The sequence below is a fragment of the Ursus arctos genome, unplaced genomic scaffold (genome assembly GCF_023065955.2).
Source record: "Ursus arctos isolate Adak ecotype North America unplaced genomic scaffold, UrsArc2.0 scaffold_16, whole genome shotgun sequence".
Taxonomy (NCBI): domain Eukaryota; kingdom Metazoa; phylum Chordata; class Mammalia; order Carnivora; family Ursidae; genus Ursus; species Ursus arctos.
The window spans coordinates 21,518,404-21,542,065 of record NW_026622830.1 but is presented as its reverse complement, the minus strand read 5'-3'; the positions used below and the strand labels follow the sequence as shown (position 1 = coordinate 21,542,065).

Below are 23,662 nucleotides of genomic sequence, written 5' to 3'. Positions count from 1 at the left end.
AGTGTGGGCTTGGCGTGCAGTGGGGAAGGGGAGGAATTGTCTTAAAAGGAGGCGGGCCGCGTGAGGATTCTTAGGCTCAGACATGCATATTTCAGGGATGCTCCTGAAGTTGTGCCAGGCCCGCCGTCAGCTGGAGGCCTGTAGTATCATGTGGAGAAGTCACGGTGACGAGTACGGTCCAGTGGGTAGATCGAGTGTCAGGCAAGCGTGCTGTCACCACTTGTTGGCGTGGTTGAGGCCGAGGGACATGGGGCAGTGGCTGCAGTTCTCTAAGCCTCCTCTTCTGTGGAAGAGAGATCATAACCGTGCCCGCGTCGTATAACTAAAGGAGCTTCGTGCATCTAAAGTGCTTGGCTCAGCGCTTGGCACCAAGTTCCGTACTTGGGCTCATTGCCTGTAATGCTAGTAGTCGAAACATCATAAATACATTTAGATAACTTTTGAAATAGAGGTAATTCTAACAGGATTTATTGAATTGGGGGGGTAGAAATTATTTTAATCTGATCGTTTTCCAACTTAGCTGGATATCCTCTGCTGTGCCTCAGGGGACATCTGATCACCCCGGCCCGTCTTCGGCAAGGATCCTGTAAGGTCCATTTAGCCAGAAGCTCCTACCATCCACCAATCCCCACCCTGCCCCTTGCCTATAAATTCCCACTTGCCCCTGCTGTATTCTGAATTGGACCCGGTTCTATACTGAGGTCTCTTTCCCCCTATTGCAGTAGTCCTGAATGAAACCTGTTTTTACTGCTCGAACTACCATGTGGCTCTGGTTTTCTTCGACACCACAGAAGTGCTGGGCCTGGCTTCCGCTAAGGAGTACTCACCATGGTAGTTTAGAGTCCAGCTCACCCGCCTGATAAGCCCTGTGCCCCTCCTTACCCCTTAGGGCCTTGATTTCCCGTCAGTAAAAATGAGGATAATACCTCTAAGGGCTTTATAAGGATTAAATAAGGTCATGCCCAAAACACTTAACCAGAGTGCCTGGCCCTCCTCGTTGACTCAGTGTTTGATCCGTGTACGTATGGTCATCACTTCTTTCCTGCGTGTTGGTAGGAGCGCAGTAAGCGGCCTGTACCAGATCCACATGCTTGTTTGATTGTCCCCAGCTCACATTTCCTGAGGGACCTGGAGTCTGGAAACCACACCGGAGCTGTGCCCTGGAATCAGGAATCAGTTCCCAGCTGTGCTCCCTCCGTGCAGTGGGGCCGGCGGGGCACCTGACCTCCCAGCCCTCTGAGAGGCCAGCCTGCACTGCCTTTCTCCAGGGGCCTGTGGGAGGGAGCAAATGAAGCAGTGGACGGGAAGCCTCTTTGTGAGCTTGAAGTGAATACAAACATAGGGGATTATCATTAAAAGCGACAAGTCCCCCATTGATTAGAGCATTTCTTTAGGGGAAAAAAATAGCACTCGGTCTTAAGTAGGACCCCCACGGGAATAAGAAGCTCCCAGCCCCTCTGCGGGGAGGGGTGAAGTCTTTCACGATGCCATTAGTGTTGTAGTTAACGGTGATAAAGCGCAGGAATTGTCCCCACCGTGGTTTTTTTCCTTTGTAATTGCATTCCCTTCTAAAAGCACAAATAGCAGTGGGTCCCAGTGGTCATTATTCATTTGAAAAACTAATTGGAAGTTGAGAGAGGCCTCAGTTTTTGCTTTTGTCGGGGTGGAGGAAAGAGATGAGCGGGTGGGTCTGGGGGGAGGGAGGGAACTTGGGGCTGGTCATGGCCAGTCCACCATCCAGCAGCTTCCTCCTTTGTGCTCCTTCCTCGGCAGGTTCTCTCGGCCTGCCCGCCTCTCTTGGTTGAAGTGGACTGCCAGCCCTCAACGGCCAGCCTTCTCCTCTGGAGGGGGCTTTTGTCCCCCATTGTTGGTATGGCCTCCTCGGCCACAGCGGCCCCCTGCAGAGCCTTTCCCACGCTTGACATTCTTTCTTGGAAGGTACACTGGGGGCTCCCAGAGAGAGCAGGTGGTCTAAACCCTGTGAAGAATCAAGCTGGCTTTACAGCTCTGGTGCAGGGAGACCGCAGACCTGCCTGCCAGGCCCCAGGTCAGCGCTGTATGGGCTGCAGAAGGACGGGGGTGGGGTTGCTGTCTCGGACTCTCCAGCAGCTCTAGAATGCTGCGATTCTTGTACTTTTAATCAAAACAGACATCTCATCGTCCAGACTTTTCATAATTGTTGTTTTTTAGTTAGAGCAAAATGCACAAATCTTAAGTGTACAGCTCAATGAATTTTTAAATCTAATGACACTGGTGTAACCATTACTCAAAGCAAAATACAGAACAGTTTGATCCCCCCAACACCACCCTCCCCCCACCGAAAGTTCATGGATTCCAAGAGGCGTCTGTAGGGTGGGTGATGTGTGGAGGTATCTGGTGAAATGGTCCACGAATAGAAAAAGCTGAGTGATCACTGATATTAGCAAAAATTCAAAAGCATTCTCTCTACTGGCACTATCTCAGAGAATGCAAGCCGCACAGGTGACTTTAAATTTTCTAGTCACCAGGGCACCTGAGTGGTTCAATCAGTGAAGCATCTGACTCTCGATTTCAACCCAGGTCGTAATGTCAGGGAAGTGAGATGGAGCCCTGGTCGGGCTCCATACTCTGCGTGCAGAGCCTGCTTAAGGATTCTCTCTCTCCCTCTGCCTCTGCCCCTATTCTCTCTCTCTAAATAAATAAATAAATAAATAAATAAAATCTTTTTAAAAAATTAAATTTTCTAGTAACCACCATAAAAAGGTGAAAAAAAAGAGGGGAGCCTGGCTGGCTCAGTCAGTAGAGCGTGTGACTCTTGATCTCAGGGGTTGTGAGTTCAAGCCCCATGTTGGGTATAGAGATTACATAAATAAATTAATTGATTAAAAAATAAAAATAGAAGTTTCTTGATTGTTTTTGTAAAAAGAAAGACATTTAGAAAAAATAAAAAACAGGTGAAATTAATTTTCATGTCTTTTATTTAACCTAATATATCCAAAATATTATTTTAATATATAATCAATATAAAAAACTGGTATTTTGTATTCTTTTTTCATACCATCTTTGAAATCAGTGTCTTTTTGTACTTAAAGCACATCTCAGCTTGTACTAGACACATTTCATGTGTTCAGTAACCGCATGTGGCTAGTGGCCACCATATTGGACAGTCAGATCTATACCCACCAGCTCTGGTTCCTCTCCTACCATTTGCTCTTGAATCCACGGTAGTCAGACTTATGCCTCCACCACTCTCCCCAATTTGTTCTTGTCAAAGTCATCAGAGCTCCCACGGTCACTTTCTTGGTCAGTTCTCAACTGCCTTGACCCACCAGCAGCATTTGGTACACTAGGTCACTCCCTTCCTGAAACACTGTCTTCGGTTGGCTTCTGGAATTCCTCTCTTTTGTAGTTTTCCTATCATCGCACTGTGCTCATTCTTAGTCTCTTTCACTGGTTCTTCATCGTTCTGCAAAACTTTAAATGCAATGTTTCCCTGGAGTAAGTCCTTGGACCTCTCCTCTATGTTTCCTGTTCTTCTTTGGTGATCTAACCTCCTCTCCCGACTTGCAAGACCATCTAAATGGTTGTGGCTGCCGAACCAAACCGGCTGCCGGGATCCGCCTAAGACTGCAGACTTAGACGCGTAGATGCCTCCACAACATCCTCGCTTGGACCGTTAAGAGGCATCTCAGACTCAAGTGGTCCAAACCCAAACTCCTCATTCTGCCCTCAACTCCTAATTCTCCTCCCCCAAATGCTCCTAAATGGCGACTCCAACCTTGCAGTTGCTCGGGCCAAAAGCTTTGGAGTCATTCTTGACTTCACTCCAATCCCCATACCCTGTCCATCAGCAAATTAGTTCTCCCCTAAAAAAGTATTCAGAATTCGACCCTTTCTCAGAGTGACTTAAAATGTAAATCAGATCATGTCATTCTTCCACTTAAACTCTGTGACGACTCCCGTCTTGCCAAGAGCGAGATCCCAAGTCCTCACTGTGGCCTCTGAGGATCCCCATGAGCTGGCCTCCTGCACCCCTTCAGCCTCCTTCTCCTTGTACCCTCACAATGTTCTAGCTAGCCACCCTGGCCTCCTTGTTCTTGCTCCTTCTGTGTTCTTGCCTCAGGGCCTTTGTGTCGCGTGTTCGCTCTGCTTGGAACATTTTTTACCCAGATACTCACATAGCCAACCCCCTGTCTTCCTTCAGGCCTTTACTCGAATGCCACCCTCTCACTGAAGGCTTCCCTGACCACAGCACAACACATGTATGGATGATAGTCACGAAAATGCCCTCCTGCGCTCTCCAGTCCCTTAAATGTTTCTCCTTGGCAACTGCTGCCATTTAACATATTCTATATTTACGTGTGGGTTCTTTTTTAAATATTTTATTTATTTATTTGACAGAGAGAGAGACAGCCAGCGAGAGAGGGAACACAAGCAGGGGCAGTGGGAGAGGAAGAAGCAGGCTCCTAGCGGAGGAGCCTGATGTGGGGCTCGATCCCATAACGCCGGGATCACGCCCTGAGCCGAAGGCAGACGCTTAACCGCTGTGCCACCCAGGCGCCCCACGTGTGGTTTTTTTTTAAAGATCTTATTTATTTATTTAACAGAGAGAGAGAGAGACAGAGCAAGAGAGGGAACACACGCAGGGGGAGTGGGAAAGGGAGAAGCAGGCTTCCCACTGAGCAGGGAGCCCAATGCGGGGCTCCATCCCAGGACCCTGGGATCATGACCTGAGCCGAAGGCATACGCTTAACTGACTGAGCCCCCCAGGCACCCCGTATATTTACGTGTTGTTAATATTCTTCCCCCTCATCAAGATATAAGGTCTTTGACATCAGGGACTTTGCCCGTTTGCTCACAGTTGTATTCCCAGTGCCTACAACAGTGCCTGGCACCTAGTGGGTACTCTATAAATATTTGTTGAATGAATAAATGATATCGCTGGTAGATGAACAATTCACTAGTGGATGAAGGATGACTTTGGCCCAGAGTGGACGGATATGATGAAGAGCCTGGTTCTGAGCTGGCGTGCCCGGGTTTGAATCCCTGTTCTCTCACTTGTCAGCAGTGACCTTGGCAGCTCAGTTACCCTTCCGGGGCCTCAGTGCTTTATCTGTGAAATGAGTACGCCAACACCTCCCATCAGGCCGTGGGAGGAGCCTCAGATTCTATGCCCCAAGCTGCCGGCCTGGCACTCCAAGGACTTATTTGGTAAATGTTAGCTATTGTTGTAGTATACCTTGTAATACCTCTTTGGGAAAGGTAACTGTGTAAAACACATTAAAAAAAAAATTAGGCTGGAGAGAAAAGGAAATTGAGATGCAGACCAGTATGGGGGAATTTTATTGTATTTATGCTGGATAAAGTAGGTCAGAAATTCAAGAGGATTAACTGGATACAGTTGTGTTTTGGCTGCAGGTAGCATAAAACACAGGTGGTATCTTCATCCTTGGGAATTCCTGCTGCAGAAAGAAAGATAAAACTCAGTTGAGGAGACTGAAGTGAGGGTGAGTTTGGCCAAGACATCTGGAACTGAGGTGATAGGTACTGCAGGGTCAGGACGAGCGGTCTGGGTTCCAGAAGAGGCAAGGCGGGAGGAAGGGAAGGATCTCGTGTGTTCCAGCACAGCGAACCTCAGTCCTAGCCCCAGCTCTGCCAACCCACTCGTCCTGAGATCCTGGGCCAGTTACCGCCCCTTGAAGAAGCACCTCCCATCCCCAGATGGGGTTGGATTAGCTTATCCTTCCTACACAAACATTCAACCACACCCCTTACATCTCTTACCATTTATCACAGATTAAATAATCCACCATTCCGGTACTTGCTCAATTTCTGTCTGCCTCAATGTGCAGCAATGAATTCCACGAGAGCAGGGACCCCTGCTGTCCGTGTCACCGCTGCACCCTCAGCCCAGAGCCTGGCACACAGTAGCCATCGGACGACTTTTCCAGGGAGGGGAGGACAGATTACTCTGAATCTCAGTTCCTCACAGGGCCAGTAGGTGGACATTAAGTATGGTGGGTGTACAAATGTGCCATCTTCCAAATCATTCTCCTCTGACTCTCAGGGTATAAGAACTCAGTCTTCTATTGTTTCCTTAGGCCCCCCAGGAGAGCCTGGGATTTGCAGCCCTTAAACTGGAGGGGAGACAATGGCTGGAGAACCTCTGGCCCCCTTCCTGCCTGCTCTGCGGCTCTGCGGCTCTGCCGCTCCGAGCTCGCTCTGTGAAGTCTCTGGCTTTTAACCTGCAGGAACAAAGCCTGCATTCTTAGGACTCCTTGGGGCCACTCCACCCTACCCCACCGGGACCTGGCAGGAGCCATAAAGCAGGTGAATGATGACCTAATCCCAGCGTGAGCGGCTGGTTGTGGGGGGGGGGGGGCATTATTCTTAGAATTCGAATCTTAGGGAGCTTAGAGGTGATTTGAGCCTCTCCTCCCTCCACAAAGGGGGAAATAAGGAAGCCAGCTTGCTGCGTGCCTCCCAGGCAGGTTCTCGCCCCTCCTGCAGCCTGCCCATCTGCCTGCTGCTCGTGTCTCCACAGGACTGTAGTTGGTGAGATCTCTGGGCTCTTGTGTCTAATTAGGTTGGGGAGAAGGTGAGGGAGCACACGGAGAGCTCTGCTGGGAACGGGATTTGCTTAATAGGTTGGTGCAGAAGGGACCAGCAAGCCATGCTGGGACATGTTTGTGCTCACAGCTTAAAATCAGGCTCAGAAAGACAGCAGAGTTTCTCCACAAACAGTCATGTCATCCCTGTGAAACTTTGGGAAGTGGAGCTCCGTGTGAAGAAGGGAAGCAAACAGGTCTTGGGCCTGCTGCTAGTCCCTGACTTGGGCCAGCGGTTGCCCCTTCTTTGCCTCAGTTTCCCTCCTCTGTAGGATGAGAGTACTCATTCCTGATCTTCCCTGACACCCAGTGGGAACATGAAGTCAGTGACAGGAGGAATGACTGTCATCCCCCATCCTCATCGTTCCCTCTTATGAGTGCTGCCCAAGCTAGTCCTCTTGGGGGTGTGGGGAGGGGCTGGCCTTTCCATGGCTTTATAGTTTGGGGAACTTGCCAAGGGATCCAGGGTGTGCCGGTCAGATCATCCGCATCAGAATCCCCTGGGACGTTTGTTTAAATTCAGATTCCTGGGTCCTATCCCGGAACGATTGAATACGTAACAATTTTCATACACAGACGCTGAGCCCGGCACCGGTGAGACAGCAGTAGATAAGATCCAGTCTCTGGCACACATTCTCTCCCCTCCTCCAGTTCTTGATGTGCACGAGGAGGGACCTTGTTCCCAGTTTGCTTGGCAGAGCCCTATGCCTTTAGAGAGGTGGAGATTCTTTCCTTTTCCTGGCAACCCACGGGTAAGGAAGGCTCCAAGTTCCCTAACCACAGACCCCCGTGCGTGCACACACGTACCTGCGTTTCTGCAGCAGGGCTGCCAGGATGCTCTCCAATGCCGTCTGCTTTTGGCCTGCCCCCATACCGTCCACCTGACGGCCAAGCCGTGCCTTTGCTCCTTGCTCCCAGTTTCTCTCTCTAGTAGATTAGAAAAAGAGCAACAGTTGAGGTTGCTATTTGGGTAGGATGTGGAGAAGCCTGGGAAAGGTCGGGGCAAAGTAAGCAAAACTGGTGGGTCCCTATGCCTATTCCAAAATTTGGCGTGGACTCTTCCACCCAACTGAATCAGATTCAGCAACATTGAGGAAGGCACTTAGACAGTAGTGCGGGGTACAGGCTGTGAAATACATATTTGCAGAATATCTCACCACAGATTACTTATTACTTAGAAGGGGGAAATATTAACTTTACAGAGGAGAAACCTGGCAGGCATCATGTTAACCAAGCAACTGAAGTTACCATCACCAATAATGGGACAAACGGACATCATGTACCTCCAGATATGGGGCACCAAGAAGGACACAGTATCACTGCTATGAATGCATAACCTGAATCTAATCTTGAGCAAACATCAGGCCAATCCAACATAAGGGACGTTCTATGAAGAATAGTTGGTTTACTAATAAAAAATGTCAATGTCACGAAAGACTGAAGAACTGTCCAGAGTAAAAGAAACCAAAGAGACATGACTATTACATGCAACCTATGATCCTGGATTGGATCCTGGATCAGGGACATTAAAAATTGCTACAAAGGACATTTTGGGAAAACTGGTGAAATGTGTATATGCACCCTAAGTGCTAATTATTCCATGATTATGTCCAAGAATGCCCTTTCGTTAGCTGTGGGGAGGCACCATGCAGGAGTCTTTAAGGGTAAAGCGTTGCGATGACTGCAATTTACTCTCAAATAAATGCTCAGCAAAATAATAACAATGTGCACATGTGTTTGTGTGTGCGTGTCAGCAAATATGACAAACAGTAGTAATTGTTGAAGATGGGGAATGGGATGTGGAAGTCCATTGTATTATTGCTGCAACTTTTTCAAGATAAAAAAATGTACGGGCTGTGACGTCGGGCTCTTTGGATCCTCGCCCTGCCACTATTTGGTGTGTGTCCTTTGAAAGCTGTTAACTGCACTATAAGATGGGAGCAAACAGTACCTACTTCTAGGGTTGTTACAGGTAGGAAACTAAGAGTCATGGCTAATATGTGTGAGTCCAGCTCTGCCCTGAGTCCATGGAAATGCCCCAGAGCAGAGCCTTTGTTTCCAGCACGGAACTCCGATCGAATGGTAACTACCATCGGTATTATGACATTTAGAGCCTCGCATGGGGAGGAGCACAGAGTTGGTGTTCAACGATCATTTTGTAGTTAGAGGTAACTGGGGCTGCACATTAAGACCCTTCTGCTGGGGCAAATCCGGAAGGGATAGATGCTGTGCCAGGGGAGGGACCAGAATCCCTCCACACTCTGACGCAACGACACGTGGGAAAAAATCGCTAGGACTTCGGCTTACCCGTGCGGGCGGCTCATGATGTCCTGCAGTAGCTTGCGGGCAGACAGCTGGCCCAGCACCTTCCGGTAGCTGTTGGTGAAGATGGCGTCTGCATACCGAGGGATTCTGGATGGAAGGAGTCAGAGGTCAAAGGGCAGGGTGGCAGGGCCAGGCGAGGACACGGGGGAGCTGTCCTCATCGTGTCCCTGTAAGGTCCTTCTGCCCTTTGTCCTGCTCATTCCCGGAGAGGGTAGGACCCACGCCACGAGGCTTTTCTGGAGCTCAGAGCCCGCCCCCCTCCCAGAGATGGGCGGGGGGGTGGGTGGCTGAGGAGATGGCTGGGGGCCAGCTTAGGGCTCTACTCTGCACCCCCTATATGGTCCCCCACTGGGTGGCAGGGATGGTTTGGGGACATCGGGAAACCAGGCCCTGGTGGCAGGACGGCTTACCTGAGGGGCAGGGACGGTGGGAAAGAGTGAGAGCCACTGCTGAGGGTGAGCATGACCAGGAAGAACACCCAGAGCAGCATGCTTCCCTGCGGCGGCTCCTGCAAGATGACAGAAGGAGACGGTCAAGTGTAGCCACGGCCACGGGGATGCCCTTTGCTGGCGGGGCCCAGCCCTGGGCTCGGCTCTGTGCGAGCCTTAGTCCTTGTTCTTTGGAAGCTGTGAGGCAGGAAAAAGAACCCCGACTCCGGACAGAACTGGGTTCAAGTGCTGCTTTTACCAGTATCGAGCTCTGACCTCATTTTCTGCATCTGTAGAGTGGGCATGTAAGCTACCCGGCTGACCGCGTGGGGCTGAATGGACAATTAATGATATTGGGGAAACTGCCCCTTGCCATAAAGCATGATATGCGGAATTCAGGCCTCAGCAAGGGATAGGGGCTACCTTCCCCTGGTCCCCTAAGTCACCCCCACCCACTGGCACTGACAGCACTGAGCAGGGCCCAGAGCTCAGGCTCCGAGTCCGACAAAATCAGCTCATATCTGGGTTCCACCATCACTGTGTCCCAGGACAAGTGGCTTCTCCTCTCTGGGCCTCAGTTTCCCTATCCATAAAACGGAGTCTGTTATACTGACTGCTTGGGTCCTTGTCAGGGTTCGATGAGACAAGAGTAGCTTGGCACATAAGGAATTCCCTGAAACGCTTGCTGCCATGACCTCCTATCAGACCCGCTCAGGGAGTAGGCTCCCGTCCTGTTTTGTTATGTGTGAAGTCAGAGGGAAGGCAAAGCTATACATCTTGCTCCAGACGTTTCGATTCCGCCGAAGGGTTTTAGCGTCAGAAGAGACCAGGGAGCCTGGGGAGTCAGTGTGGCAGAGTCATCTAACAGATCATGGAATTACCCTTAACTGGGGCCTGCTGACACCGTGCTCTGCAATCAGGGGGGGACAAAGGCAGTGCGGGAAGGCGACCGCCTCAGTGGGGGCCGAGCCTCCCCTGGCAACTCAGACCTGCCCATGGTGAAGATGGGGTGACTCAGCTACCTAGGACTTAGGTCTCCCCACTTCCTATGCCCCCGCCCCCAGCAGGATATCCACTCCATGGGGCTACAGGCCCATGTAGGGGCCCCGCCAGCCCAGAGAGGAGCAGGAACCCCTCCTTTCCCAACATCACCCATGTCTTTCATTTTTTTCTCCTGTCCTGTTGAAGAGTGATTTCCAGCAGGCAGGGCCAGCCCTGGCGGGATCACCTTTCCTTTTCTGGGCTCACCTGCCCCCTTAGGGTGTCACCTCCCTTCTACCAGAGACCAGGGTCTTGACTAACCTGGGGAGCATCTGCAGAGACGGCTCAGTGCAGCCTGAGACCTTGCACCTCCAGAGCTGGAGGGAGCAGCCCCTCCTTGGTGGGCACCCCCTCCACTCCCTCCTGCCACCGGCAATCCTCCAGTTCCTGCTCAAATGCTTCCTGCCAGTGAGTGACAGGGAGCTCACTACCTCCAAACCAGGATGTGCTATTTCCAACTGGCTCTTCATGTTAGGAAGTTTTTCTCATCGTGTCAAGTGCAAACCCCCTTGTCCTACAAAGATGTGTTAAGCTTCTACTCTTCTGGTAAGGACCGGGGTAGGAGAAAGGATGAGAATGTGGCATCTGCCCCCCACCCCTTGCCCATATCCATCTGCTGGCCTGGTCCAGGTTGCCTCTCTCGCAATGAACTTTCCTAAGCACTGAGATCCTTGGAGGTGAGGAGGGCCCCTTGACATGAGCCATACTTTTTCTGTCTCACAGCTGCAGCCTGGACTTTCTTGCCTTCTTTGCTGCTGATCTTTTAAAGACCTGGGCACATCCAGGCCCCTCATCACTTCTTCCCCAGCTCAGAAGCCCTTGGGTGTCCACTCCCTCCAGAGCAAAGCGCAAACCCCTGCTCTTGGCCTAAGCTCTCCCTTGGCCTCCCCACCTCCCGCACCTTCTCCTGTGCTCCCCAGCCCCGCGGCCCCTCCTGGGCTGCATGGCCCACCCTCATGCTCGCCCTCTGGAGCAGGTATCATGGTCTTCATTTTACAGCCGAGGAAACGAGCCCAGAGAGGAGAAGGACCTTTTTCCATGGTCCTCCATCAGATTAGTTTCGGAGAGGGCACTTCAGAATGGGCCTCACAGTTCCCAGGCCAGCAGGCTTCCTCCCGCTCCTCGAGGCAGCCTCCCAGATACAATACCCTGTTCACAGAGCTCCCTATTCATAGGCGCTTCTGAATTCATCACCTGCACATGGGAAGCGGTGCTGAAAAAAGCTGAAAGCTTTTGCTCTTTGTCATTGGGTCTCTAGGGAAGAAAAAAGGGAGACAAATAGGAACACCTGCTGGGTCGGCGTCTTTCCTATGCTCATCCTGGGGTTTCAGGGAGTTGAAAATAACCTGATAGGAGCGCAGACTTCGGGGGGACAAGTCATAGTACATTCTGTAACCCCAGCTAATTCGGAATGCGGCTGAGCAACTGTATAGTCTGGACAATCAAATAGCACAACATTTGCTACAAACCATGTGCCCCAGGGATGGGTCAAGACAGCGCTGCAACCTCTGGGCTAGGAGAACCTAATCCGCTGCATTCCAAATTCCGCCGGACGAGGTTGGGAAACAACAAGAATCACCTTGCATATTGGCCCGTAACACTAGAGCTTGCATCACCGAGGATAAAACAGCTATTGGCTCGTATTCCACACGAGCCGTCTACAGAGAGAATTCCAGGGAATTAAGCGGAGCACAAATCCAAGAGCATCATCAACGACTCCTTGATGGCTCCAAAGGCATTTTAAGGTTTACCGTCTATCGTTACAAGTATCAGCTTTCCGCAGTGTTTACAAATGAGTTCTGCGGTCAGATCTAGTTGAGGTCATCCGGCTTCGGGATAAACGGCACTTGGTCTACACTAGTTGGCACTTCTTGCCAGCCTCTGTGCCAAGAATGCCACAAGAATCCTGCAGGTGCGTCTTTAGCTAACGACAGAGGTCAGGTCTCAAGTGCCCACTTTTGAACACCGAGGAAGAAAATCTTTTCCCTTTCCTAAACATTCCGATTTGTCATTTAAGAACGCCGGAGCACTGACCTCCTGATTCGGTTTATAAAGTGTTTCAGCAATAGTGTTCCAAACGGAAGGAGATCTAAGTTTTTAATGAGGAAGCATCTTGAATTGTCATTCAAAAGAGGGACACCCCACCTCCTTCCAGAAAGGGTTTGAGGCGGCTTATGGTGAAAGACGCAAATACATTGGGCGGTCAAAGCACGGATCAAGAGACAAGTGTGGGGGTAATGGAGCTCTCCAAGGGCAGATAATTGCATCTGAAACCTTGAGTAAGGAGCGCAGCTGCAATTGAGCAAGAAAGCAAAATGTTATCAATTTCTAGGCAATTATGTTGAATGGGTTCTGAGCGATAGATGGGCGGTATTGATTTGCACAGCCGCTTGGCTCCTTTGCGATCCATGGCAGAACCCCATTGTTGACAGGAGACTCTAGCCAGCTCATGTCTTGCCCCAGGCGCCTGCCTGGACACCCGTGAAGGAGAGCCGATACCTCATCTGCCCCCGACAGACACCTGGAACTCGTCTGTCTGCCTGCCAGCCACTTCTCCATGGTTGAGATGCCACGGATCTGAGACAACCTCAACATGGAGCCAGTCATCAAAAGCATGTTCCAGAGCCCCTAACCAGGGACCTGGACGTACTCACTAGTCCACAGGCAAAAAGGATGGTGGTGGCCCTCTTTGACTTGGTGTCTCCGAGTTGGTGAGAAGGTCCACCTTCTCGCCCCAACCAGCCCAGCCCCAGGGCCACCCTCTCTCACCTCTGATGTGGCAGGTGTCCCTCCGCTATGAGGCGCTGCTCCAGCTCCCTGGACCTCTGGCTCGGCGTTTGCTCGGTGACTGCGTGGCGCTCCCATCATTTATACCTTCATTTTCCTAAGCGTCGTCAGCGTCAGAGAATCAATTACCCACAAGTCAACCAAAGGACCATTTTTAGCATCACACTGACAACCCCTAATAGGGGAAAGAGGCTTTCCCCCTTGCAAATGAAGACTTACGGAACCCTTTCTCTGGGAGGGAATGGGCAGAGCACAAAGTTATGACATTATTCTGAGATGAATGGAGAGTATAATACTGCTTCTCTAGTAATTGGAGTAATCATAACAGTGAAACACCAAGGGGTCATTTACTCTCCCAGTTAAATGTGCCTTTTAAAAAGTTGATATAATTTTGTTTTGTCCGCGTGCAACTTTATTTCACTTTAGGGTAGTCAGCGTTACAGATAAGCGTTTTTCTCTCCTTAGCGGGGAGCGCTGTTTGCTATCTCTCTCCTCCAATTATCAAGATTTCCCCCAATTCGATTTACCCCTGCTGCGGCCACAGGCCTGCGGAGGAAGCTAGCCCGGGGAGTACCCGTCGTCTTGTGTCCAGGCAGCCGAACACGGGTAGTTGCCTCAGAATGTGTGAAGTGAGAGGAAAGAGCTGGAAAACCTTGGGAGGGTTGCTGTGTTTCCAGATTTTGCGAGCCTGGAGCTAAAGAATCCTCAAGAGTGGCATAAAAGCGTGCGAGGCAGAAGCACTGGTCTCCCACGCGGCTGTTGTGGAGGAGTGGAAAGAGCTCGAAGCTTCATCCGCTGCCCCTCCTGCGCCGTCAGTCACGACCTCTCCAACCCTCAGCAAGTTACTTCTACACTCCAGGCCTCCAAAAATGCTAAGACTGCTGGAGAAGAGTGGCTCTCAAACTTAAAAAAAAAAAAGAAAGAAAGAAAGAAAGAAAAGTGGCATAGACCTTTTTTCGGAAATCCTCCTCCTCCTCTTCTTCTTCTTCTTCTTCTTCTTTTTAAGATTTATTTATTTATTTGAGAGAGAGAGAGTGTGTGTGCACACCGGCGCACAAGTGGGGGGAGGGGCAGAGGGAGAGGGAGACAAGCAGGATCCTGAGATCAGGACCTGACCCGAATGCCAGAGTCGGATGCTTGACCGACCGAGCCACCCAGGTGCCCCTTTTCAGAAATCCTCTATGGAAGTGCGGTATATAAAGCAGATTTAAAACCTGAGACTGCTCTGGTTGAAGGGGAGGGGAAGTGAAGACTCCCTTTGGCTGCCCCTGGGGGAAACCGGTAGTTTCTAAAGGAGCTTCCTAGCAGTATTTTGTGATCCTTTTTCTCAGCCTGCACTGAGCCGTGTTCTTGGCACAGAGCACACATAGGATGTTTCCCATAGAAGCAGGGACTGAGCGGCATGTCCCTGTACCAGCCTGGACACAAAGTGGGATGAGGAGTGGGCAGACGGAGCCGTTGGGAGCCCCCCTCCAATACAGTCAGGAGCAGTGAGGTTATCCCGGGGAATGCAAGGTGGGGACCACACCGAGCTGAGCAGCTTGACTAGACACCGGGCCAGAGAGCAGATGTTGGGCACAGGGAGTAGGCAGGAGAAGCCATGGGGATCGCAATTCAACCTTAGCTGGAGTTCTGCTGCCTGCCAGGCATTGCGCTGAGGGCTTCAGGCCTGTTCTCCGTTTTCTCATCTGTGACATCAGAATGAGAGGGCTCAACTGAAGGCTTCTGGGTGAGGCTTCAATGTGCCAGTCCGCCAGGTACAGGCCTGCTCTAGAGTAAGTCTCAGGAATGAGCTCTTGCCATTGTTATTATTGTAGTTGTAACAGAGACATAGAGAGGTGATGCACTTATCCACGGTCACACAACTGGACCGGGGTAGAGCCAGGACGTGAACAGAGGTTTCTCACTTCCAAATTCAGTGCCCTGCGCCAGGCGAATGTTCTCCTAGGGCCCTTCCTTGGACTACCAGTTTATCTTCTACTCTTTTTTTAAGGAATTTTAACAGTTTTATTGCAGGATAATTCACACACCATGAAAAGCACTTGTTTGACGTCTATGGTTCGACGAGTTTTCGTAAGTTTAAAAAATGGTGTCATTACCACACGACCCTGTTTAGAATACCTCTGTCACCCCATGAGTTCCCTTTAGCCCATTTGCCATCAATTTCCCCCTCCAACCCCAGCCCCAGACAACCACTGATCTGCTTTCTGCCTCTGTAGGTTTTTTCTTTGCTAGAAAGTTCTGAATTGTGTACTCTTTGGTGTCAGGCTTCTTCCACTCACCCTCTTGTTTTTGAGATTCTTTGGTGTTGATCCAAGCGTCCACAGCCCGTTCCACTTTACGGCTGAGTAGCATTGCGTTGTACGAAGTCTGATGGCTTGTTTGCACACCCACCGTGGGGGACATGTAGGTCGATTTCTGTTTATTTGGGGGCTATTATGAAAAAATGCCGCTATGAACACTCGCGTGCAAGACTTTGTATGAACATGTGCTTTTGTCGCTCTTGGGTGGTTATCCAGGAGTGGAACTGCTGGGTCACACAGGAAGTGAATGGTTAGCTTTTTTAAGAAACTGCCAAGCTCTTTCCCAAAGTGGCATTGCCATTTGCATTTCTGCTAGCTGCGATGGAGAGCTCCCCAGGCGCTTCTGAAAGGAGCATTTCTCTATCCCACAAACACCTCTGAAGCACTGAATTAGGCCCCCACAGAGCACGCTGGACTGGGCGTTCGTCCGTCTCCGAAGGTCTGGTCCTATTTCTAACCTAGGGGAATGGGATGGGCCTCTCCCCTTGTGTGGCATATTCTTGGGTGCTCAGAAGAAAATGGCATGTGCTTGTCTTCAGAGAGCTGCAGGCGGCAGGCGTGTGAGAAGCTGAGGAATTAGCTCAGGCAGGGGGATCCAGAGACAGACACACCGTTAAATGTTCTCAGAATGGAGAGAAGGGCAAAGTCACAGTAAAGCTGGGAGAGCTTCAGACAGGAGCTGAGAGAAGCCTAAAGCAGAGACAAGCGTGAGCCTGGGAGGCAAATGGATTTGGATTGAAAACTCAGCTCTGCTACTTGCAAACTGTGTGACTCTGGGCGAGGGGTTTAATCTCTCCGGGCCTCAGTTATCGCATCTGTACAATGGGGGTGATACCATCTACCTCGGCAGCTTGTTGTGAGGATCCAGAAATATGCTTGTAAAGTGTCTGATGCACGTGGCAAGAGGCAGCTGTTACTGTAGTTCTTAAGGATCAGAGCTCCGAAAGCCAGGCAGGGTGGTGGCGAGGAGAGCTGGGAGCCATCTGGGACCATGGGCTTCATTTGCAGTATATTCTCAAACCCCTTGAGGCAGACGATGAGGGAGGAAGCCAGAACAAGCCTTGAGAATGAGAGCCCAGCCCCCTCCACCAGTTCCCACAGCCAGCCGCCTCATCCTTATCCTCTGAGAGGCGGTGGGAACGCCTCGCTCACCACCCGGGTTTCTTCCCAGGACGGGTTTTAACCCAGAGTTAATTAGCGATCATGCCTGCGCTAGGGGCTGGGGACTTGAGCTGTGGAAAGAAAGCGCCCCAGAGAAAAGCAGACTCTTAAAGGCCCCAAAAGGCTGGGGCAAAGAGGCTCCACTGGGAGAGAGACAGGCCATGCATTTGTGTTGCAAATTTCCAGTGTGTTGGAGCCAGCCATTCAAGGAGGTGCTAAAGGCAGTGAGCTCCGGGGGTTAGGTTGGGAGGTGGGGGGATGGGAAGGGCAGAGGAAGTCGACAAAGGGGGCCTGTCTGAGGGCCTCAGACCCTGCTTTGTAAAAGCTGCTTTCATCACCCTCCCTGGATGATGGCAGCGTTCCCAGCCCGAGGCCAGTGTGCAGGGAAGGGGAGGTCTGGACCCCAGACTCGCAGATTCCCTTGACACTCCCCACCCAGTGTGCCTTGTAAGCCTGTTTTTACGGAATCAGGAGCAGCAGATGTCACATGAGTGCTCAGGAGTGCTATGTCAGCGTGAGGGACCAGGGTTCAAGTGGTTGGCCTTGTTGGGTGGCCTCAGGCAAAGTCACCTGACTTCCCCGAGCGTCACTTTCTTCTTCTGTAAAATGGGGCTAATGGGGGTCCTTTCTCCCACCTCATATCTTACCCAAGCAGAAGTGCCTGTGATTGGTTGGTGATCTAATAACCATCAGAAGTTCATCTCTTTCTGGAAAAGTCTGCATTTGGGAAGGTCATTAGGAGAGCTTCTTTAGAGAGGTGAAGTGGATTGTATTTAGCAAATCAATTAAGCAATTCTGGGTTGCTTGGAAATGTCTTTCCCTTAAGCATTTTAAACATTCACCTTGCTTGCAATCTTTGGGCCTGCCCCGAGGCAGTTATGAATGTTAACCAGGTTGGTTTTCTGGGTTGGTAGATGCAGTGTGGGTGTCAGACACTCTGGCACAGGAAGGCTGTCCCCAGCGGATCCTGGAGGCAAGCTCTCTCCGATGGAGATCTGACCAGCCTTTATTTTACTTTATTTTTTAAAGATTTTATTTATTCATTTGAGAGAAAGAGCACAAGCCAGGGGAAGGGGCAGCAGGAGAGGGAGAAGCAGACTCCCCGCTGAGCAGTCCTGGATTCCCAAGACCCCGGGATCATGACCTGAGCCAAAGGCAGACACTTTACTGACTGAGCCACCCAGGCGTCCCCTGACCGGCCTTTAAAGACCTCATTGGATCCCACCTCTCCAAGAAGCATTCCCACAGCCTGCTCCTTCCTTCTGGCCTTGCCTTGGGGTTGACTGATTTTATATATGGAAGTGTCTCCTTTCCTGAGACACTTGGGATGCCTACAACCAGATCGACGAATTTTTGAGCCCCCTAAAGCTTTCTTTTCCCAGCTTAATGAGATATAATTGAAATCTATATAAATGTATTTCTAATCAAGGTGTAGTTCCTAGACGAGCAGTAGCAGTAATTCCCTGGAGCTTGTTAGAAATGCAGAAACTCGGGCTCCACCCCAGACTGACTGGGTCAGGGGCGGAATCCTCTTTGTTCCAGGCTTATAAAGGTGTCAACACCTAAGACAGTCTCTGAAGGGCCTGAGGTTCTCTGAACAGGGAGGAGGACCGTGACCGCAGGCAGCCGGCAGGTGTCGCTGTTCCCCAGTCATTGGGGATGCCAGGCTTCCCTACAAATGCCAGAGACCCCCCATGTGCCAGGTTTTGTTTGCTGTGAAATCCAGGAGCTCTGAGGGGCCAGGGTCAATTATGTCTGTCAGGCCGCCCCCTCCTCAGCCACCCGGGCCGCCTGTCTTTCTCTGCCCAGTTCCTGCCCCGCGTACTCAGCTATGTTTCCAGTTAGGGGGCGCTGTGTGTTCCGCAAGCTCAGCCCCTGCCCCAGGATCCCCAGCAGAAAGCCCAGAGGAGAAAACCCACCATGTGGAGGCTTCTTCCAGGCTGGCTCATCAGGCAGCAACATGGCCTGGCTGAGGAGCGGGCATCTACCTGGTGGGAGGTCCCTTCTCACTTGGAATCTGAGTTGAAGGATCTTCATGACCATAGAACCTACAGATACAGCGAGAGGAAATTCCCATTATTTGACTGTCTACAGGAAAAACTCACAGCCTGCCTGGGACTCCAGTTTCCAGCTTCCCATCTGAACTGGGTGCCCAGCATCAGGGCCAGGTTATGGCGTCACTTCCCCTCCGTGGTTATAGTACAGTTGACAGAGCCCCATGAGCCGTGGATGCAGCCAACCTGGGCTCCAGAGTCAGGGCCAAAGACCGAAAGCAGAGCCACTGGTTTCTCTCCAGGCTTGAAGTTTCCAGTCTGGCCACGTCCTTCTGACCCTTCCCCACCCCGTGTCATCTGGTCCCTGAACACCCAGGCCACGGGGCCGAATGTGGATCAGCTTCCACACCCAACCCCACCCTTGGATCTGGAACTCTCCTGTAAACCCCAGAATCCACCCCTGATCCATGGCCCACACCTGGCTTCCGGCCTAACTCCAGTCACTCCAGCCCCTGGGTCAGCCCCATTCACCCCCACCGGATCCCTTAGAGGAACCCAGTCGTCCTGGATCGCTGCGGCATAGCCGTAATATCTCCTGATGCTTACTACGTGCTAGTCATGTAACATACATGATCTCATTCAATAACCTTACTGGTTAGGAGCGCAAAGTGGCAGCCTTTCACGGTGGAAGAAGCTGAGTGTTGGAGCCATTGGGTAACTCTCCGGTCTCACTCAGATGGTAAATGGAGGAGCCGGGGCCCTCGTGCCATCCCCGCCCCAGCCTCAGCATCTTAAGGCTGATTTCTGGCAGCTCCTCACAACAGGTATCAGATTTCCCTTTGAGCAGTATCAGTAGGGTCTCTGTGGACCCTGGGAGGTGGCACGGTAAATGTAGTGAGGATTTCCCACGGCCGATGGCAAAGGTGGCCCTGCACTTTTCACATGCACTTGTCGTGGGGCTAGTGACCTTTCTTATTAACATCAGAACTTTGGTGGTTTCAGCAGTGAGCCTGGAACCAAAAGTCATAGGCTCACATCTGACCCAATCCATACATTCTTCAGGTTAGAAATAGACTTAGGCATGCCACAAGCGTTTCAGAATATTAATCAGTGATGAACATTCATCATTAATTTATTTGCATATTTCATCATTCATTCAGGCTTTCATCTGTCCTTTGATAATTCATCCATCAGACATCAGTGTAATTATGCCCGCTGGGTGCTAAGCATTATGTTTGGTAGCCAGGACCAAGAAACGGTAAGATAACAATTCAAATCAATAGATATTTCTCCAGGGCTTGCTGTGTGCTGTTCACTGTGTGGGGGCCTCCAGGGGTTCTGTGGACTTACTCTGGTGGAGATTTCATTCTAGCTAGGAAGGCAGGAGGGCAAACAGATAATGAGATACTGCGCCATACCTACGGTCTATAACAGAGGTGTGTGCCACGTGCTAAAGGAGCAGAGTGGGTGGGGAATCTGCTCTTCTAGGGCACAGCGAAGGCTGCAGAGGAGATGACATGTAATCTGGGCCTTGAAGGGAAGGGAAGGAAACCTCACTACAGCATGAGCAGAGGCCGGGAGGCATGATCAGTGCGTGACAAGTTGTCTGGTGTGGCTGGAGTGAGGGTCCACAGGCCTTTGCGTGCATTGGACCTAGACTCCCACATTTGGTTGTCTGGGAGTAGGGCTCAGGGGTCTGCATTTTTTTTTTTTTTAACGTAGGCTCCATGCACACCCAGCGCGGAGTCCAATGCAGGGCTCGAATTCACGACCGTGAGATCAAGACCTGAGCCGAGATCAAGAGTAGGACACTAAACTGCTTGAGCCACCCAGGCGCCCCACAGATTCTGCATGTTTAACCAAGGCCCCAGGTGATTCTGGTGCAGGTGTGAGAGACCACAGTCTGAGAAACCCAGGCCTACAGCTTCACTGGCAGGAAATACAGAAAATGATTCTGGAACAATGTGTGAAGGCCCAGCTGTGCAGGGTGTCAAATACCATGCTTAGGAATTTGCGCCTTTTCTCTTCTCAGTGGAGAGAGCCCCATGGGAGGCTTTCAAGCCAGCAGCCCAGAGGGGGTGCTGAAAAGCAGAGTGGCCACAGGGAAGGAGCCTGGCTAGGAAGCTTTTACAGATGTCCAGGCCTGCGGTTCTGGGGCCTGAGCCAAGACCCACCAAGGAGGTGGTGGGGAGCACCTGGGGCTGCATTTGAGAGGGCTCTGGATGATGGGACCATTGGGCCTGGAGTAGAAAGGACAAAGGAGGTAAAGGAGGGGGAGATGTTGAGAATGAGCTGATGCTTCGGGCTGGGGGCCTGAGGGGCGGTTGGGTCCTCTGCGGGAGCAGGGAGCGGGGAGGAGCAATGAGCTCTGACTTACGGCGGTGAGGTTTTAGGACTCAAGGGACCTCCAGAAGGAAGCAGGTAACAGGCAGTTGTATTCAGTCTGGAGCTTGAGCTGGGCCAGGGGCCAGCGAGGAGAAGGTAGCCAAAGCTGTGGGGCATGGGTGGGATCTTAGGAAGAACGCACACTTCAGGGCAGGTGGCGGCAGAATCAGAAACAGAGGTCAAGAAGATAATTAGAAAAGGACACTGTTTGTCGTCAATGTACGACTTCTGTGTTGCAGATGGGAAAACCAGGACTAAGACACATAAATGTCTTGTCTTTGGTCACTGTGCTCATCAGGGTGGAGCCTCAGGACGTTGAACCTGAACCTCTTTGTTGTTTTTTTCCTTTTTAAAGATCTTATTTATTTATTTTTGAGAGAGAGAGAGAGAGAAAGACATCATGAGTTGGGGGGAGGGGAGGGGCAGAGGGAGAAGCAGACTCCCCGCTGAGCAGGGAGCCCGGTGTGGGACTCGATCCCAGGACCCCGGGATCATGAGGTGAAGGCAGACGCTTAACCGACTGAGTCCCCCGGGCGCCCCTGAACCTGAGCCTCTTTGGCTCCAGCATCAGCGTCCATACTATCTTCTCTGCTGAGACTCCAGGAATCAAAACACCTCTCTGGAGACAAAATAAATGGATTCATAGACTGGGGGTGGGAGGGTGGGAACGACACAGCAAAAAGAACTTGCAAGAGAAAGGTGGTAGGAAACAGTATATTGAGGGAGTCGTATTTTTCTTTACCTGTCCCTACTAGCATATTTTGAAGCAAATCCTAGACCTCTTATCATTGCACCCATAAATATTTAAGTATGTAATCTCAAAAAGATAAGGGCTCTTTCTTGAACCTAGTCACAATACCATTATCAGACTTAAAAAAAATCTGACAATAATTCCTATTAAGTGAACCTACTGAGGGCAATTTGACAAGACCTCAGAACAGAAGCCTCGCTTCCTTATCTTGAGCCGGTTTCATCCCAAAACCATGATAAGGAATTTAAATTTTCCCAAGATAATTACAGAGGATTGGAAATGCAGATTTGAGAAGCTTGTCAGGGCCCCGGGAAGGAAATGTTAGAAAGGGGGAAAAAAAAGTCTGGAAAGACTTGGAGAGTACAAAAGAAAAGAATCTTCTCTCTGACTTCCCTTTTCCTCGCCCAAAGGCCTTTAGTCATAAATGTGAAATAGGAACCGGGTCTAAAGTGAAACCAAACATTAAAAATAACAGCACGAGTAGTTGCTAAAAGCATCGAGACAGTTCTGGGGCCCTCGTCCGACCGACGCTCTCCCGACTGCTCGCTTCGGAGCTGAGGCCCGCTCTGCTGCCCTTCAGGATGCTGGGCTCCTGCGAGGTCCCGAAGATTGTTTATTAACTGGTTTGCTAACTGGACTCTGCCCTTCTGCTCGGCATCAGGAAATCCGGATTCTGGGTCCAGCTCCTCTACAAAGTTGCTGTGTGACCTTAGACACGTTATTTCACTTCTCTGAGCTGCTCTGCAATGAATGTGAGGGTGTGAGACCACAAGATCCCAATGTTCCCTTCAAGTTCTGAATTCTCTGACCCAATGAACATCTAATGAAATGTCGCTCATCCCTTGGGGTTTGGGATTTGGTGTGATGTTACCCCGTATCAGCAAAACACTCGGCTGACTTAGTTGAATGATGCCACGGAGACAATCATGCGTTTATTAGGTTTATTACGCAGGTCCGTGCTTCCCAATCCCCCAGGGTCGCACTTGGCTGGCCCCTGGCAGGAAATCCAAGAGCTGGCTCCGTGGGCGCTCTGGGGAAACCAGTGGTGGGGGAAGCGCCGATGGAAACTGCCTGGAGCCATCTGAGGCCTGAGGCCCAAGGAGCAAATGGTAGAAATAGGTTTGCGGACCGCGCAGTGTTCTTTCTCTGGCAGCTAAAGGGGCTGATGCACGGCGGCCAGGGATTTGGGGCCGAGATGGCGCTGAGGCAAGCGGTCGGGAGAAGCCGTCAGATCACGGTGCCATACGCCGCTGGCATTCTGGGCCTTGGCCTGGGGAGCCACGTTCGAACTGCGGTTGGAGGGGAGCCAGAGTAAGACGCACAGGAACATAAACCAAAACGGGTAGGGGAGGAGCAAGTCGGACCCCTCCCTGGGCCAGGAGAGCAGCCTCTTTCCTGAAAGCCGGGCCCCAGCCGCCGCCCAGCTCCTCCAGCCAGAGCCATGCTGGGAAGCAGACGGTGTGGCCGCGCTCCGCTCGCCTGTGCTTTCTCTTGCCCGTGACAGGGTTTCTGCGGGAGCCCTGTCCTCTGCCTGGAAGACGGCTATCTTCTGGTCAACTTCTGCTCAGACTGGGGCTCAAACCTGCTGCTTTCATGAAGCCCTCCTTGACCTCCCTGCCTAGGACAAACTACTCCATTCTTAGGTCCTTACACCATTATGTACTTTATTTATTTATTTTTAAATAATTTTGACAGGTTTATTTTTTTTAAAGATTTATTTATTTGAGAGAGAGTGAGAGCGAGAGAGATCACAGAGGGAGAGGAAGAAGCAGACCCGCCGCTGAGCAGGGAGTCCAGTGCGGGGCTAGATCCTAGGACACCGAGATCATGACCCGAGCCGGGGGCATCTAGATGCCCAAACGACCGAGCCACTCAGGCGCCCCACCACTATGTACTTAAA

The 23,662-nt window shown here is 51.1% G+C and overlaps 1 protein-coding gene across 1 annotated transcript; it reads right to left on the bottom strand.

Annotated features, from left to right (window-relative positions):
- Positions 1-213: 213 nt before the first annotated feature.
- GHRH (growth hormone releasing hormone) lies at positions 214-9,402 on the bottom strand. The gene is made up of 4 exons (XM_026502922.1): positions 9,323-9,402; positions 8,895-8,999; positions 7,395-7,514; positions 214-283 (listed from the first exon to the last, which is right to left on the bottom strand). The coding sequence occupies exons 1-4, from the start codon at positions 9,400-9,402 to the stop codon at positions 214-216; spliced, it is 375 nt and encodes a 124-aa protein (XP_026358707.1).
- Positions 9,403-23,662: the final 14,260 nt, after the last annotated feature.